We start from the raw sequence: 17,421 nt of genomic DNA on the forward strand, positions 1-17,421 counted from the left end.
GCCTGTTATCCCAGTTACTTGGGAGGCTGAAGCAAGAGAATCGCTTAAGCCCAGGAGTTGGAGGTTGCTGTGAGCTGTGATGCTACTCAGGGCAACAGCTTGAGGCTCTGTCTCAAAAAATAAAAAGGAAAGCAAAGCAGAGAGTATCACCAAATTGTCCAACCTACTTGTCCCTTTATACTCTCATCCTTCCTGTTAAAATGTGCTGACTGTCCCTATTCCTATCCACTTGGCCACTGGATTCCAGCCCTTGTCACTTCTTCAGGAACTCTGCCCTTGGCATTATTCTTTCCGGTCCCTGCATCATCAATCTCCCTCCCTCCTGGATTATCCCTCACTACATAAGCATGCCTTAAAATGTCATATCTTAGAAAACATTCCTTTCTCATCCTCACGTTGCTCTCCAGCTATGTCCTTGAAAGGAAACCTCCTCAGCTTCTCCTCTTGGTCATCTCCTAGCCTCTCATTGAGTGACCTTATTCATGCTTTTGTTCCCACACATCACTGGAATGGTTCCCTGTCAAACCCAATGGTCAGTTATCTCTCGGCAGACTGAACACAGCCACTGTTCCATCCTTCTGAAACGTTCACTGGGATCTAGAAACTACTCTCCTGGTTTTCTTGGCTCCAAGGCTACTCCTTCGAGTCTGTGGCTGCTTCCTCCTCCTCTTCCTCCAAGTTCCCAGGGCTCAGCCTTTACACTTCCACTCTCGTCTCTGCATTCACTGCCCACAGGCTCGTCTCCGTGCCCACAGCTTTACGTGCCTTCTCTGTGCCAGCTGCACCTGCTCCCTGCTCCTGCCCTTCTCCCTGAGCCCCTGGTGGAACCTTCCTTTGCATGTGCAACAGGAACCTCAAATGTAATGTGTGCAAATCAGAGCAGAACTCTTGATTTTTCTCCTGCAAACCTGCTCAACCATAATCTTCTCCACCTCATGCCATGTACCACCATTTTCCCACCATTGTTCAAACCATTAACCTTCGTCAACTTTTCATTACTCTTTCTCACACACCACATGTTAATCCATAAGCAAGCTAATATTGGTTCTGCCTTCAATAAAATCCCCAAAGTCATCAATTGTTCCTACTTCCAACATTGTTACTCCAGTCCCAGCCACTATATCTTTCATTGGACAATTTTAATAGCCAGCGACTCTTGTCCTCATAAACCCAAGTCCTTACCATGGCGCATGGGTCACAGGGCCTGGGCCTGCCTAGCTCATATCTCTTCTACTTGCTAACTATGCTCTAGTTACGGTGGTCTTTTCGCTGTTTCTTAAATAAGCTCATTCCTGACCCCAGGGACTTTATATTTGCTGCTCCCTGTGCCTAAAATGCCCCCCTCCAGGTCTTCAAATGACCCATTCCTTCCCTCCCATCCTCAGGTCTCTGATCACCTTCCCAGAAAGTCTTCCATGAGCACCGGATCTAAAATAGCTGCCTCGTCCTCCTTACCCATGTTCCTCTTAACTGGGATTATTTTCTTTACAGGCTTTACTGCCACCTGAACTTACATTATTTATTTGTAATTCTCCCAAACAAGAATTTAAGCCCCTGTAGGCAAGGATTTTATTTGCCTTGCTTATTATTACATCACCAGCACCTAGTGCATAGTACATAGCAGGAGCTCAAAAATATTTGTTCTATGAATGAACAAACTGAGTTTTTTAGAAGTCTAATTTTAAAAAACCAAAGGGTCAGGTACTATGCTTCTAGAACTTTGGGAGGCTGAGGCCCAAAAATCTCTTGAAGCCAGGAGTTTAAGACCAATCAACATGAGTAAGAACAAGATCTTGTCTTTACAAACAATAAAAAATTAGGTGGGCTTGGTGGTAAGAGCCTGTGGTCCAGCTACTCGGGAGATGGAAGCAGGAGATCCACATGGGTGCTGAAGTGTGAGGTTGCAGTGACCTGCAATAGTGCCACTGTACTCTAGACAGGGCAACACACCAAGAACCTGTCTCAAAAATAAATAGAACAAAGGAACAACAGCTGGGAGACAAGATTGTAGGGGGTTTGGAGTTTGTGGTGGGTTTTTACCTTTTTTTAAATTGACAAATAATAATAGTATATATTAATGGGGTATGATGTGATGTTCAATACATGTGTACAATATAGGATAATCAGATCCATTAGCAAAATTATCTCAAATATCATTTCTTTATGGTGAGAACATTAAAATCCTTTCTTTTAGCTATTTTGACATATACATTATTTTTAATTACAGTCAGTTTTCTGTGTCATAGAACACCAGAACAGATTCTTCACGTGTAAACATAACTTTGTACCTCGTAACCAATGTCTCCCTTTTTGATCTCCATCTCCCCCACTCCCAGCCTCTGATAATCACTATTCCACTCTCTAATTCTATGGGTTTGACTGTTTTAGATTCCACATGAGTGAGATCATGCAATATTTGTCTGTGTCTGGCTTATTTCACTTAACATACTGTCCTCTAGGTTCATCCTTGTCATAAATGACAAAATTTCCCAGGGTTTTTAAGGCTGAATACTATTCCATTGTGTATACAGACCACATTTTAAAAATCTATCCATCTACTGATGAACACTTACACTGTTTCCATATTTTGGGTATTGTGAATAATGCTGCAATGAACACAGGAGTGCAGACGTATCTTTGGCATACTGATTTCAACTCCTTTGAGTATATACTCCGTAGTGGGATTGCTGGATCAAACGGCAATGCTATTTTTAATTACTTGAGAAATCTCTGTGCTGCTTTCCAAATGGCTGGACTAATATATAATACTACCCACCCAGATAAGGGTTCCCTTTTCTCCACATCCTCAGCAACATGTGTTATCTTTCATCTTTTTGATAACAGACAATGTAACAGGTGTGCATTGCTATTTCATTTGGGCATTTTTTAAAAGCTGGCTGTACTCTGTCAATATATCTCATTTGGTTTTGATTTACACCTCTGTGATGATTTGAAATATTGAGCATTTTTTCATATGTCTGTTTGCCATTTGTATGCCTTCATTTGAGAAGTGTCTATTCAGGCCAGGTGCAGTGGCTCACCCTTATAATCCTAGCACTCTGGGAGGCTGAGGCGGGTGGATTGCTTGAACTCAGAAGTTCAAGACCAAACTGAGCAAGAGCGAGAACTAAAAGCAGACACACAATGGGGAAAGGACATTTAGAACTAAAAGCAGAAAATCTAGCTGGTATAATAGCACATGCCCATAGTCCCATCTACTTAAGAGGATGAGGCAAGAGGATTGCTCAAACCAAGAGTTTGAGGTTGCTGTGAGCTATGATGATGCCATGGCAGGGCAACAGATTAAGACTCTCTAAAAAATTCAATTCCTTTGCCCTTTTTTCTTTTTTAAGACAGAGTCTGTCACCCTCAGGAGAGTGCCCATGGCGTCACAGCTCACAGCAACCTCAAACTCTTGGGCTTAAGCAATTCTCTTGCCTCAGCCTCTCAAGTAGCTGGGACTACAGTGCTCTCTTCAATGCCCAGCTATTTTTTGTTGTTGTTGTTGTTGCAGCTGTCATTGTTGTCCAGCTGGCCCAGGTGGTCTCGAACCCACCAGCCTTGGTGCATGTGGCTGCTGCCATAACCACTGTCCTACGTGCACCAAGCCCCTTTGCCAATTTTTAATGTGAGTTGTTTTCTTACTATTGAATAGTCAAGTTACTTGTATATTTTTGGATATTAGCCCTTACCCAATGAATGATTTGCAAATATTTTCTTCCAATCTGTGAGTCATCTCTTCACTCTACTAATTGTTTCCTTTGCTGTGAAGAAGCTTTTTAGTTTATCGCAATCCTATCTATTTTTGCTTTCATTGCCTGTGCTTTTTGTGTCATATCCAAGAAATATCTCCCCGAACCTATGTCATAGTTTTCTTCTCTATTTTCTTCTAATAGTTTTATAGTTTCAGGTCTTATACTTAAGTCTTTAATCCATATTGAGGTGATCCTTGTATAAGGACTGAAATAAGGGTCCATTTTCATTCTTTATGAAAAGAGTTTTCCGAATATCATTTACTGAAGAGACTGTCCTTTCCCCATTGTGTGTTCTTGGCACCTTATTGAAAAATCAATTGACCGTTTGGGTTTACTTCTGGGCTCTCTATCTTATTCCTTTGGCTTATGTGTCTATTTTCATACCAGTATCATGCTGTTTTGATAACTATAAATTTGAAATATTAAATTGTCTTTTTTAATTCTTTCAAAATCTTCTCTAGTTTTCTATATTATCTTTTATAATCGGGGAAATAGAAACTATTTAAATAAACAAAATATAGCATGATCAGGCTCATTTTACTGCTATTCTAGAACAAGCACTCAATGCATCTTCTTTTCAATGTCATGCCTTTTGTCAAGCCACCTTTCTCACTTAACCTCTGATAATCCTTCAAAACTCAACTGAAAGGCCACCTCTTCTTTTTTTTTGGAGAGATAGAGTCTCACTTTATCGCCCTCGGTAGAGTGCAGAGGCGTCACACAGCTCTCAGCAACCTCCAACTCCTGGGCTTAGCTGATTCTCTTGCCTCAGCCTCCCGAGTAGCTGGGACTATAGGCACCCAGCACAACACCCAGCTCTTCTTTTTGTTGCAATTTGGCCGGGGCTGGGTTTGAACCCACCACCCTCAGTATATAGGGCTGGCGCCCTACTCACTGAGCCACAGGCGCCACCCAAGGCCACCTCTTTTATGCAGCTTTCTCTGAGTACTCCCTTCCTTACCAATCTCCCTCCCTGCACTAAACCTTGCACTTAATTGGGTATACCATCCTATGTTTATTCATTCTTACCCATTAACATTTTCTGTTTGCTGGCATATGCATGCATGTTTATGTGTATGTGTGTGTGAGAGAGAGTATATATGTACATCTGGTATAAATTAATGTCCTTTTCTCAGCAGCTACTGTGTCTTGGCCTGCTATGTGTGACACAGACAGCAAATAATAAATACTTGGTGGCAGTAGTAAGTGTTGAAACTTTTCAGGGGTCTGAAAATTCATGGGACTCCTTCCATTATATCATGACACTTAAGCTTACATTTACTGAGCACTTACTAAGTACCACGCACGTGCCATTTATTTTGTTACTTACAGAGTGAGAACTGGTTTAATTTTCAAGATTGAGGAAACTGAAACTTAGAAAGGTTGAGTAACTTGCCTAGGGCCAGGCACTCTGGGAGGCTGAGGTGGGTAGATTGCTTGAATGCAAGAATGCAACTTTTCTACTAAAAATAGAAAAACTAACCAGGCATCATGGCTGGTGCCTAGAGTCCCAGCTACTCAGGAGGCTGAGGCAGGAGGATAGCTTGAGCTCATGAGTTTGAGGTTGCTGTGAGTTACAATGATGCCACAGCATTTAAGCCAAGGCAGAGTGAGACTCTGTCTCCAAAACACCCCCCCAAAACAAAAACACCTAACTTGCCTAAAGTGACAAAGCTTAAGGTGATAAGGCATAGATTAAAACACAGCCCAAGCTGTTTACCACCTTTATGCTACAGCGCCTCACCAGGTCACGTGACAAACGAAACTGCTTGATGGCTCTTGACCCATATGGCACAAATGTGCTTTCAGTCAGATTACAAATTGGCCGAGTTACTTAGCCTTGCAGAACCTCAGTTTCCTCATCTGTAAAAGGGAGACGATGTTACCTGGAATGGTGGTTTTAAATGTCGAGGTATGGACAGCATGTCACACAGCGCCTAGTGCCTTCTTGGTATCTGCAGCTTTAAATTTGGGTACGGCAGCGCCCTCTCATTTCCTTCTTCACAGTCAGGGGAGCTGCATCTCCATAGTTGGAGGTCACAGCTCTGCCAGGTGGTGAAGGTGCCGTTGAAAAGCTTGGCCCAAGAGAAAACAAATAAGCAGCCTCAAGCCAGGTTAACTAAAGCTCGGATTTCCTCGTCTGAACGCATAATGATAGGAAGAAGGTTGTGTTACAGAAGTAACTGTTTTTGTTTGTCACCCAGGCCCACTAATCTAAACATCTCACTCCTTAGGAATTATTTTAGGACCAGGAAGCAGCACGCTGTTTATTGAAAGAGTCACAGAAGAGGATGAAGGCGTCTATCACTGCAAAGCCACCAACCAGAAGGGCTCCGTGGAAAGTTCAGCATACCTCACTGTGCAAGGTAAACAGCTGCTTAAGAAAGCAACAAGAAACTGGTCAGACATGTATTTCCCTGTTTGTTTAACTTTCCACCTCCCAGTCTCCTGCTGCCCTCCAGTCTGTTCCTTTCCCTGACCTCCTTCGCCCCCCTCCTCCTGCTCCGGGAAGGGACTGTCTGGTTCTGTCTGGCAAGGCAGAAGGTGAAGGCTGGCCCCGCTGGAGCGCTCGCAGTCTGACCACAGTCTCTGCAGGACAAGTAGCTCCCGGAAGAAAGGAAATCCCGCTGCTGACAGTGATCACACTGACCCGCCGCGAGGGGCCGGGTGGGCCACACCTGTGAGAGAGCAGCTGGGAAGGAAGAAAGGTGGTGAGGGTGGGTGGGGTGAGGAAGGGAACCCACACTCTCGAAATTGCTTCCCTTTTCCAATTCGCTTTCCTTTTCTAATTCCCAGAAGTTAGACACACGCCGCCATTCCAAATGTTTTCAGAAGCAGGTTTCTAAAATGAAGGAGGCTGTAAAATATTGTCAGAATGAAGCAACACATAATAAACACCCCACATGTCAGAGCAATATTCCGAGCACCTCTTTATAGCCTCAGCTAGTTTGCTGAGGAACAAAATACAAAGAGCACTCGGGGAGGCTGAGGCGGGTGGATTGCCTGAGCTCAGGAGTTCTAGACCAGACTGAGCAAGAGCAAGACCTCTCTCTAAGAAAAACAGAAAAGCTAGCCAGGCATGGCGGACACCTGTAGTCCCAGCTACTCTTGAGGCTTAGACAGGAGGATTGCTTGAACCCAAGATCTGAGGTTGCTGTGAGCTATGATGCCACAGCACTCTACCCAGGCAACAGAGTGAGACTGTCTCAAAAAAACAAAAAAAAGTACAAAGAGGCCTCATCTTACCCTGACTATGGCCATGTGGCTTCCACTCAGAAAATAGTTCAGACTTTAATTTCAAATTTCCAATGCTAAAAGCCAACTAAACCATAAAATTTATAGCATTGTAAAATATCAAATTGGCACCTCTTAGATGTAAACATCTCTGGTGTACTGAGATTTGACATGAAAAGTTGGCATGTGTTCAGTAGTGCATTTCCAAGTAGTCTACTACCCAGTGGACTTTAGAACACTGCCTGGACTTCTCAGGCAAGAACTAGGAAGAAGGCAAGGGGCTTCGTTTCTTTCAGCCTGGAAACTTACATTGCTTAAAGAATGTAACTCTGAGAATTCAGACTCCTTTAAAGCAGAATATTATAAGGGAATGATTTTAGAGTCTCCTAAAAATCTGAAACTACTCTGCTACAAATTTATACTTTCAGAAAAAGTGAGAGGATAGCATTCCTCAAAGTCTTTAATAATGTTCCTGTTTGGTCTCCCTTCTCCTCGCACGGGGGAAAATAGCTTATTACGTGTACGTCTCTTTGACACCTCCTTCTTCAAGTGGCTGCTAACCTGTCTTATAACAAGGCTGCATCAGGCCTAATCCTCAGTGTGGATAGTGTTTTCCCCCATCTCCTTCCAACGACTCCATGAAACACACAGAGCAGTTGATATAAACTTCCAGAGAGGTCTGAAATGACAAACCTAAATGACACAGCCAGGCAATGGCAGACCTGAGTGAAAACTGGACCCTTTTCCACGCCCCACGTCGCCCCACGTCGCCTCACCACATGGCCGCCTCTCTTGCCACTGTTTCACTCTTCTCTGCTGGAGAATGTGGGCCAATATCTGATGGCTTGGGAAAAGCCCTGGCATGAAGCAGAGACATTTTTGCAAGTTCATGAGCCTCCGCGAAGACTTTACTTCCTTTCCCTTCTCCTTTTCTGCCAGGCTGATCCGGGCTTCTCAGAAGCCACTTTGCTGAAAATTGTGCTTTCCAGTGTCTGTGGGTTTCTTCTGCCCACCAGTCAAGACCACCACCCTTCTGTTTGCCATAGCCGGCTCCACTTATTCCTTCAGTGCCCGCGGCCAGATCCGCGGCACTCTAGGGCCTCCCAGATTGGATAAGAGCTAGTACTTTGGCCATTGGTGAGCCTGACTCACCACAAAATGCCAAGTGTGGCCTTTGAGAGTGATGGTAATCCATCCCAGAATGTCTTATAAATACTCTGTCCATGTTCCATTCCCTACTCCAGCCTTCCAGCCAAATTTTCCTTAGCCTCTAAGGCCAGTTTAAACGCTTTCTGCCCGGTGAGATGTTCCGGGATGAATGGTTTGAGTCAGATGCTCGTTCTCATCTCTGCATTCTCACCCCACAGTTCTCAGATCATGCATCAGTACTTTATTCTGCCTTTTATTATGATTTTGGCATTGCTATGCCTCTCTTCCCTACTGATCAGTAAACCTTTTGAGGCAGGAACTCTCTGACATATCTTTTTATCCCACACCCATGCCCAGCCTTCAGCAGGAAAAACACTTAGCACTTTTAAGTGCAGGTGCCGTGCTAGACACTGAGCATATTCAATCCTACCATCCTCGTAAGAGTCCAGAGAAATAAACAGAAGCATCCTCAGTCTACAGGGGGGAAGACACAGACTCAAAGAGGTTAAATAACTTGCCCAAAGTCACACAATAAGCACGTGGTGAGGCTGAGACTTGAGTCCATGTCTGCGTAAATCTCAAGACTATTTCCTCTGCTGTTCTCATTCCTGGGGCCTAAGAAAGTTGTCTGCAAAAGGTTATGATGAAATTGTGCAAAAGCACTCTTTTGGTTATCTTATTATTTGGGTTTTTTTCTCTCTACATGCTTCTAGCTTTCCCACACTGGTTCCTTTTCCTACTAATGTTACACTTTTCTGAAAAGTTAGATGTTAAGAAAACTATGTTCCCGATAATTTCTGAAAGTTTCTATCAATGTATGAAAGTTTCTATCATTTACTCTTGGGGGGGGCGCAAGGCTGGGTTTGAACCCACCACCTCTGGCATATATGGCTGGCACCCTAAACTTTTGAGCCACAGGCACCACCCTCATTTACTCTTGAGAAAGGAGATAGTGTTTACTTGAATTGCCCGTGTTGGCTGTCACTGCACAGGCCCTAACCTTTACCATCTCTTGACATCATCTCTTAGCCTTCAAACCACCCTCCTCTCCTCCTCCAGTCCCACCCCTTCCACTACAGCAGTGATTCGCAACTGGTGTGCCGTGCACACTGCTGTACCTGAGAGGATCTTAGGTGTGCCGAGAAAATTCAAAGATCGTTTACCAAATCATTTTCTAAGTTCAAAGGACAGTAAATATATTCTTTTTTTTTATTTACTCTTTTTTGATCAACATAATTTAACTGTGCCGTGGAAGTTCAACTATAGGTTCAAGTGTGCTGTGAGGAAAAAAAGGTTGAAAAACACTGGCCTCCAGTCATCTTTTTCAGTCACTCTTCTGTGACCTGTTACTCCACAGGTCAGAATCTTGCCGTGGCTCCTGATCGCCTCTTCCCCTCCTGCAGGCGCACGGGTCCTGCACAGGCTCCTTCTCCAGCCCTGTCTTCTGTCCGTGCCCACTCCCCCCAGAGCTGCCGCGGAACTGTGCCTGAGCCCCTGAGCACACTCAGGCTCCTCCCAGCCTCTCTGCCTTCTCACATCTTCTTCCCCTTCTCTGAAAAGCCTGCCTTCCCAACTTGTTCCCCACCTGAGCAATCCTTCCCATCCTCACTTTCATGCTCGCGTCACTTTCTCTATGCTGACGGCCCTTCCGTGCCTGCGCTCCAGTATCACTCCATACATACTTCGCTTCAATGCTTGCCATTGTTTGTTACTCATTATTCCATCCCAGAGTGCTTGATAAATGTTTGCTGGATTAATCTATCTGGAAAACTACCACGTAAAGTCAGAAAAAGGAAATGCATCAAGACATTGTTGTGGGCAATAGAGAGAAGCCACATTCCACTAGCTGTTAACAAACAAATAACTTACTTGTTTTCCCAGAATTATGCAGGATATGGAAGGGTAAGCCATGATCCCTACCTTAACTGTGCTTCAAAAAGCTAGTTGAAAAAACATTAAGGTGCACATGAACCAAATAACCAAACATTTTAAACTCTTCTTAAGGGTAAAATAGAAGTATCAGTTTGTATAAAACAGACTATGCAATGCTACTGATAAGGGCCAAAGGTGTTCATAGAGGCAAAAAAGGATATGGCATGTGACTTGACCTCTTAGGGAAGGCTCGGAGAATGCTGCACTGGCAAGGTGTATGAGGCAGCAAGTTGTGAGGCAACTTTGGACCCTCTACCGTGGATATTCTCCTTGGCAATGACAGAGGCTAAGTAATTCTAAATAGTCCCTATTGGCTAGTCCATTGAATTTTCTGAGGAATTGGTACTTCTGACTCATGACCTCTTTTCCCTCATGTGGCATTTATCACTGAGAGAAATGGTACAGTTTGCAAGAGATCTATAGACACTACACACACACACACACATGCACACGCACACACCGTGTGTGTGTGTGTGTGTACGCATGTGTATATGCTTCTTTTTATCCCTTACTATTTCTAACTGCCATGCTTATTGAGTTCTTATATTTGTTTTTTATAGTTTTGGGGCCTTCTCCTTTGCTCTCTTTCATGATTTTTCCCCTGCTGTCAGAGCGTTGGCTGTATCCAATCTCTTTGCTCAAAAATTTCAATTTAGCAGAGAAAACAGATTACATAATCTGCAATCATCAAATTACACCTGGAATATTGTGTCCATTTATAAATAAATGGAGCCATATCCTGGATAGGGAAATGATAGAATAGTGCCAGAAAATGAGGATATTTAGTCTAAAAAGGAGACAACTTGGGAGTGACATGATTGTTTTCTTCAAATACTTGAGGAGCTTTCTGAGACAGGAAGCATTTAACTCATTCTTTGACACACCAGAAAAAGATAACTAGAACCAAGGAAAGAAGATGGTGGTAAAGCGTCTAAGAGGCAGGTTTCAGCCCATATAAGGATATAATTTTGAACAGAAAGAATTTTTGAAAGCCTGAATGTATGAGTCAGATCCACTATCTTGAACTGAAGGACTCTGGGCTCATTGAATTAAACTTTGATCCTTGGATGCTGTTCATAACACTGGAATATGGCACCTGGTCAGTGATTTTATAATTGCAATCAGATTCTTGCTCAGTCTTATTACCTGATAGGTTGGAGACATTCTCCAGATTTAGACTTGATTTCCTGTCAGATGCATAGGGACCCTTCACGCTGACCTATCTTGTCAAATTGAGTTTAGAAAATGAAACCAAGCAAACAAGTCGTGTCTGTGACTGCGTTTAACAGATTTAAAGAGGTTCATGAATTAGCCAGGAAGGAAACTGTCTGCTCTTTTTATTTCCTTTGAAAGAGGATTCATATACTCATAGATAAAACAATGTGTTATTTTTGTATCTGAAAAGGATGAATGGATTGTGGAGTCAAAGTAGCTTCTTTAAATAATCACAGGTCTTGTTTGGTTTGGACCAAGCACCCACACAAGCACACGTGGAGCTATCAAAGGGGAAGTTCCAATTTCAAAACCAACAACAAAACTGTCAGCAACCAAAATCATTTCTGAAATGAACACAGTACTCAATAGCCCGTGGGACTCACTGGGAGTGTTACAATGAAGTAAGACACATTTTCATTCTAGGACTTAAGATGAACTACATTTTTTGTTATTCCAAGTAATAGCCACAATATATATAAAAGCATCTTATAACAGATTTAGGCCCTTCCGTGTCCATAAAGTTCGTGTGTAATTTAAATTAGTTATCTGTTTTAAATTGCACACGAACTTTATGAACACCCTGTGTGATTACAAAAAGAAACCAACAACTGGAAAAAGAACAGCTTCCATTTTAAACATTTTTTCAAGATAGGTGATGGGTACAAAAGTTGTGAAGGCACAGAAAGACTGCCCCAGGGTCCTTTAGTCTCAATACTTGACGTGGTATTATAGATACGATTTGCAAAATTTATACCACCATGATTGCACATTAACACTTATTTCAGAAAGGACTCATAAAATAGAAAGTATATACTATATATATCCAATAAAATCCAAAGAGTCAAGAATAGCAAAAGCTCAAAAGAAAATTGTCCTGGGCCACTCCTCTTTCTCGCCCTTGGTTGGCCCACTTTGTTCTCCTTCTTTTTAGCCCTCCTCTGATCCCTGACTGTCCTCCACTTTAGCTCTTCTCTTCCTGAATGCTGCCCCCAAATTCACCCTCACAGCTATCCTGGTACCTGAGGAAGGAGGTGATAAACTAATTCACACGAATATGTCGGGGATTGATGTTATTGTTCTCGTGGGTGTTGGCAGTTTAGAAGCCTTTCCCAGGGGGAGAGTAGTGCTCAAACCAGAGGGATGCACTGGCTGGTCACTAATGCCACCGGAGAAGGCTGGGGGGTGGGGATATACAAGCCTTTTTACTTCATATCTAACCAGTGACATAAAGCTGGCCTTGATCAAGGATTCAAAAAATGGTGATGGAATTCGGGTAGGGTGACTTAATAATTCTGAACATATTGTAGTTCTTGAGGCAAAATAATTCAAATTCAAAAAATATTCATCTTAATTCCTTCTGCAAAAACCAGGCTGGCATGAAACTGCATAGGGAGCCATAGAAGTGGGTGTTAGGCCTGGTGAAGTGGGTGCTGGGCTCTGTAAAGGCCTGGGACTATGTAATTATACCGTATGAACAAGCACACTGAACACGCAGTTAAACACGTAACATGCACAGTCCTACACTTTTGCAACAATCCTAGGAGGAAGTAACAGTTATTTTAAAAGTGAGAATCTCGGCTCGGCACCTATAGCTCAACCGGCTAAGGCGCCAGCCACGTACACCTAAGGTGGCGGGTTCGAATCCCCAGCCCAGACCCGCCAAACAACAATGACGGCTGCAACCAAAAAATAGCCGGGCGTTGTGGCGGGCGCCTGTGGTCCCAGCTACTTGGGAGGCGGAGGCAAGAGACTCGCTTGAGCCCAGGAGTTGGAGGTTGCTATGAGCTGTAATGCCACGGCACTCTGCCCAGGGGGACAGCCTGAATCTCTGTCTCAAAAAAAAAGAAAAGAAAAGAAAAAGTGAGAATCTGGGCACCAAAAGGTTAAATGACTTGTCCAGGGTTACACAGCTAGGAAATGGCAGAGCTGAAAGCGGGAACGGTGTTTCATCATCTCACTCTATCGCATCTCCACTCCAAGGCAGGGAACATGCTGGCTAAGAGGACCCATTCTGAAGCCGGTGCCTCGCTGCTCATGAGCTGTTTAACTTTTGGCCAGTGACTTACCTTAACTGTTGCCTCAATTTTCTCATTGCAAAATGAGGGTGCTAATGATGGTATACCAACCATTGTAAGAATTAAAATAGTATCTGGCATATAATAAAAACTTTCTAAATATTAGCTAACATGAACTGTTTATTAATATGAAATACCAAATTCCATTTCAACAAAACTTTCTGTATTATTAAGTCTTTTCCTGGACTTATCCACCAACTCACCCAAATGGTGCTCTAAACCACAGAACTCCTAGTTGACTTACAAATTTAACCTGTTATAATAAAAATGTGTTCCAGACCTAATGTCACGTAATAGTAATTTTAAATATATTTACTTGAAAATGTACTTCAAATTTAATCTGAATGCAGTATTACCACTGGCCTGAAGAGTAATTCCAAGTTGGTGTCCGTAGATTCCTAAAAAGGCTCATAAACAGTAATAAAGGTCTACAGGCCAATTTTAATATTTCAATCAGCTTTAGAGAAATCATGTAATAAGATTAACTGGCTTACTGGTTACTGGGTTCTAGATGGAAGGAGTTGGCACTGTCGGTTGGCTCACGTTGGTCAAGATCTCTGAGAATCAGGCCTAGATGGATCTGATTAATTTTCTCGTAAACCAGATTTTCTTGAGACTTCCTCTGAACCAGTGCTAGAGACTGAAATGGAACTACAACAACAGCAAAAACTGCCCTTCTTTCAAGGTCCTAAGCATTTAGTGGGCAATAAGGCCACATAAATAGTTACCTCAAATTAAAATGACAATAGAACAGAGAACAACATGTAACCACCTTTCAGGGTCAGGCAAATTGGGGTGGGGGGCAGTTGTCTGCAGAAAGTGATAAATACTTGGGTCAAAGTCTGATTTCTGAATCAGAAATAAAAGACAAATTATGTTACATGTAGGGCGTTTGGATGAAAAAAATTATCCTGTAATTGAAGTGAAAAAGTGATAAGGAAAAAAAAGAAAAGAGAAGAACAGAAGGGCTGGGGGTTGGGAGTCTATGGGGAGGGAGAGAGAAAGGAAGGAAAGAACCCTTCAAAATAGCTGACCCTAGGGTTACACATTTCACCTGTGCAGTAGTAGCTGTTATCTCCACTTTTTAGGGATGAGGAAACTGGGGCACAGATTCCTCAATCTGCACATAGGGTCACATAAAGGCTTCTTGCCCTTTCCTAATGAAACGTGTGCTCTTTCTCTAGGTCAAGGCAGACCCTGGGCCAAGGTGCTCTGGTCTTTTGCTTGGGGCGTTCCCTTAACTTTTTGAGAAACTATCTGATTATGTTGCATCGGTTGAGTTGACTGCTGATTCAGGCAGTCAGGTGGCCCACAGTGCCACATGTCAGCAGCCCAGGCTGTGTGCACAGTTGCCATTGCCATCAGAAGTGCTCAGGACACTGCACAGCTGCAGAGACTCTAGACAAGATACACCACCCTTCAGGATTCAGTCCATCCCCTGCATGGTACCTGCCCTCCTTATTCCAAGAGGGATAGTATTATGCCTGGAAGGGTAATTGACATGAAATACCACAACAGGATAAGCAATGGCTACCCTCTTCAAATCAGCCACGTTCTTATAGGTATCCTGAATAAAAGTGACTTTGTCCTGGCCTTCACAAGTATCACAGGGAGTGATGAAGCCTCAGACCCAGAGCTGACTTCTAGATATTGTTCATGGCCCCTTTCCCTGCCATGGGCAGCTGGGCTATTTCATGCACGGAGCTCATCAGCTATCACCAGCGAGTTGAAGTTGGGTTTAGTCAGGCCAATGTGTGGATGTCTGGTCGCTGAGAAAACACCTAAGGGCTTACTTAAACTAGTCACCCAGCACGAGGTTATCCTCACAGTCGTTTTTCAAATACAGATAGAGATTGTGCTGTCAAATGACCTAGACCATAGAGACTACATCATATACTGTGAAGTTCTAATTGTGTTCAGTAAGCAGTACTGAATATTAATATGTATAATATCAAGAAGGCCTTTCCTTTCTAATAAATGCTCATTTTGAGGACTTTTTTTTAAATGAATTGATTCCTTAAATATGTAAGTGTTTGTAGACAAACACATTTGGTCCTACTGAAAGGAATTTTGCTTGAGTAAGGACTGTGGAATTAGACTTTGGGGGTCAGCTTCCTGCCCCATGGAATGCAGTGAGAAAGTTCCCATAATCAGAGGGGGCCTCGCTCAGCGCATTCCATGAGGGAAGCATCTGCAGAGGTTTTGTGCAGACAGTGCAGTGTCTTGAGATGCTATCAGCATCTCTGACAGCCAAAAGCCACAGTGTCCTGAGCAGATCCCAATCAAATTCCACCGCAACTGATTTGCAGCATAAGCAAGGATGTGTGTGCGCCTGTGTGTACTCACAGCCAGGCAGCGTCAGACCTCACCCTGTGGGGAAAGACATCCAAACTCGTGAACTTGAGCTTACAATATTCCCATTGTGAGGATGTGCACCAACAGAAAAGGTTATCATACTTTGAAACTTCTTCAAGGAAGTTGTTCTCAATTAATTTCATGAGGGTCAAGGAAACTTAACTGCAAGCTGACAAAGCAGCAAATGAAGCCAAATCCATTCACTCAACCACTATTTTCAGGCTGTCTCTTAGGTGCCAGGCGCTCTTCTGAACACTGGGGATGTATCAGTGAGCGAGAGAAGCACCAGCCTACATTCCCTTAGAACTGTGAACACACTCACAGGACTGTGAGCCGCAACCATGCCCCCTCCCTTCTCACGGCACCTGGAATATATCGAAACACAGGTGCTGATCCACGTGTTTGTTGAACTAATACACAGAAACAAGGATCCCTCATGAAAGTCTCTGGGGATAGGTAAAGCAAAACATAATTTATCCATTCACCCAATTATCATTCAATCTCCTAAGTAAGGGGAATAAGGTGAATGAGATGTGGCCTCAGCCCCCAGGAAGCTCACGAGCTGAAAAGCAAAAACCAAAGCACAGGCGTTCAGAAGGGCTGGTGGATATAAGGAACCACTTGTAAGTATTGTGCTGTGACTGCAGCAAGTGGAAGGACATCAGGAAATGAAGAGGAAGAGGTAGGCAAGATTGGGCATAAAGGACCCAAGAATTTAGGTTTTTATCCTAATAGTGATGGGGAGCAGATGATGGAATTTAGACAGAAGAGAAACAAGACTAAATTGAAGAGTGACGAGATCACTCTGGCTACAGAGGTTGTGGAGGGACTGGAGGAGTCCTGGCTGGTTAGGAGCCTAATGGGGGGGTCTAGGTGAGAACTGATGAGGCCTTATTTTAGGCAGTCACAGTGGGACAGCAGAGGAGGTGGCAATCTCATGAGCAATCCATCAATTTCATGAGGAAAGAAGATGTCAGTTTCCACTCCAGACTGAAAGGTACTTTGTGGCAGGGACTGGGGCTGATAGGAAGTGACTAATGGGTGCTTGTAAAGGCTGAAAGGATAAGAGAGAAGGGGGAAGTGGTGTCCCCTGCAAGGTCAGTGGTTAGGCATGTGGGATCAGTTTATCTGGGTTAAAAATCACAGATCTACCACAATTGGCTGTGTGACTTTGGGCAAGAGGCTTAATCTCTCTGTCTGAATTTCTTCATTCATAAAATGAGACTAATGTAGCTTGTATGGTCATTGTGAATCTTGAGTGAATTAAACAAATCAGGCCTTTTGCCAGCGAGTATTACTATTATTATTCTGAGGACCTAAGATAGTCCACATGTATTTGCTATGATTCGGGGCAGGGAAACTTCCACGGCTCCAACTACCTTCAGCATTTAATTCAAACCCGTCATGTTCAGAATCCTCTGTGGTCTGGCCCTGTTCTCTTGTATCATATGCTACCATTTCCCAGGTCTGGGGTTTTATACTCACAAACTGTTCCCTCTGCCTATGATGCCCTCCCCTGACTTCATCTGGGGGATGAAATCCAAATGCCACTTCTTACTAAAAGCATTATATTCCTTTGATCTCCGAATCTTTTAAAATCTAATTTCTTTGAGCTGGCCTCTGTCTTTTGGTTAGGTTTGAATGGGTCCCTTGAGAGTGGCTGTTTGTTCTTACTCATCTTCCTGCTGAAGCCCCTCCCCTCACCT

At 43.4% G+C, this 17,421-nt stretch overlaps 1 protein-coding gene across 1 annotated transcript in view; it reads left to right on the forward strand.

The window, feature by feature from the left end:
- Positions 1–17,421, forward strand: part of FLT1 (fms related tyrosine kinase 1) — a 177,492-nt gene that overhangs the window by 117,283 nt on the left and 42,788 nt on the right. Inside the window, exon 15 of the mRNA XM_003797612.3 lies at positions 5,990–6,121. Coding sequence (XP_003797660.1) covers positions 5,990–6,121 — 132 coding nt within the window. The remainder of the gene's footprint in view (positions 1–5,989; positions 6,122–17,421) is intronic.

This window comes from Otolemur garnettii, unplaced genomic scaffold (genome assembly GCF_000181295.1).
Source record: "Otolemur garnettii isolate 467f Iridium unplaced genomic scaffold, OtoGar3 scaffold00120, whole genome shotgun sequence".
NCBI lineage: Eukaryota > Metazoa > Chordata > Mammalia > Primates > Galagidae > Otolemur > Otolemur garnettii.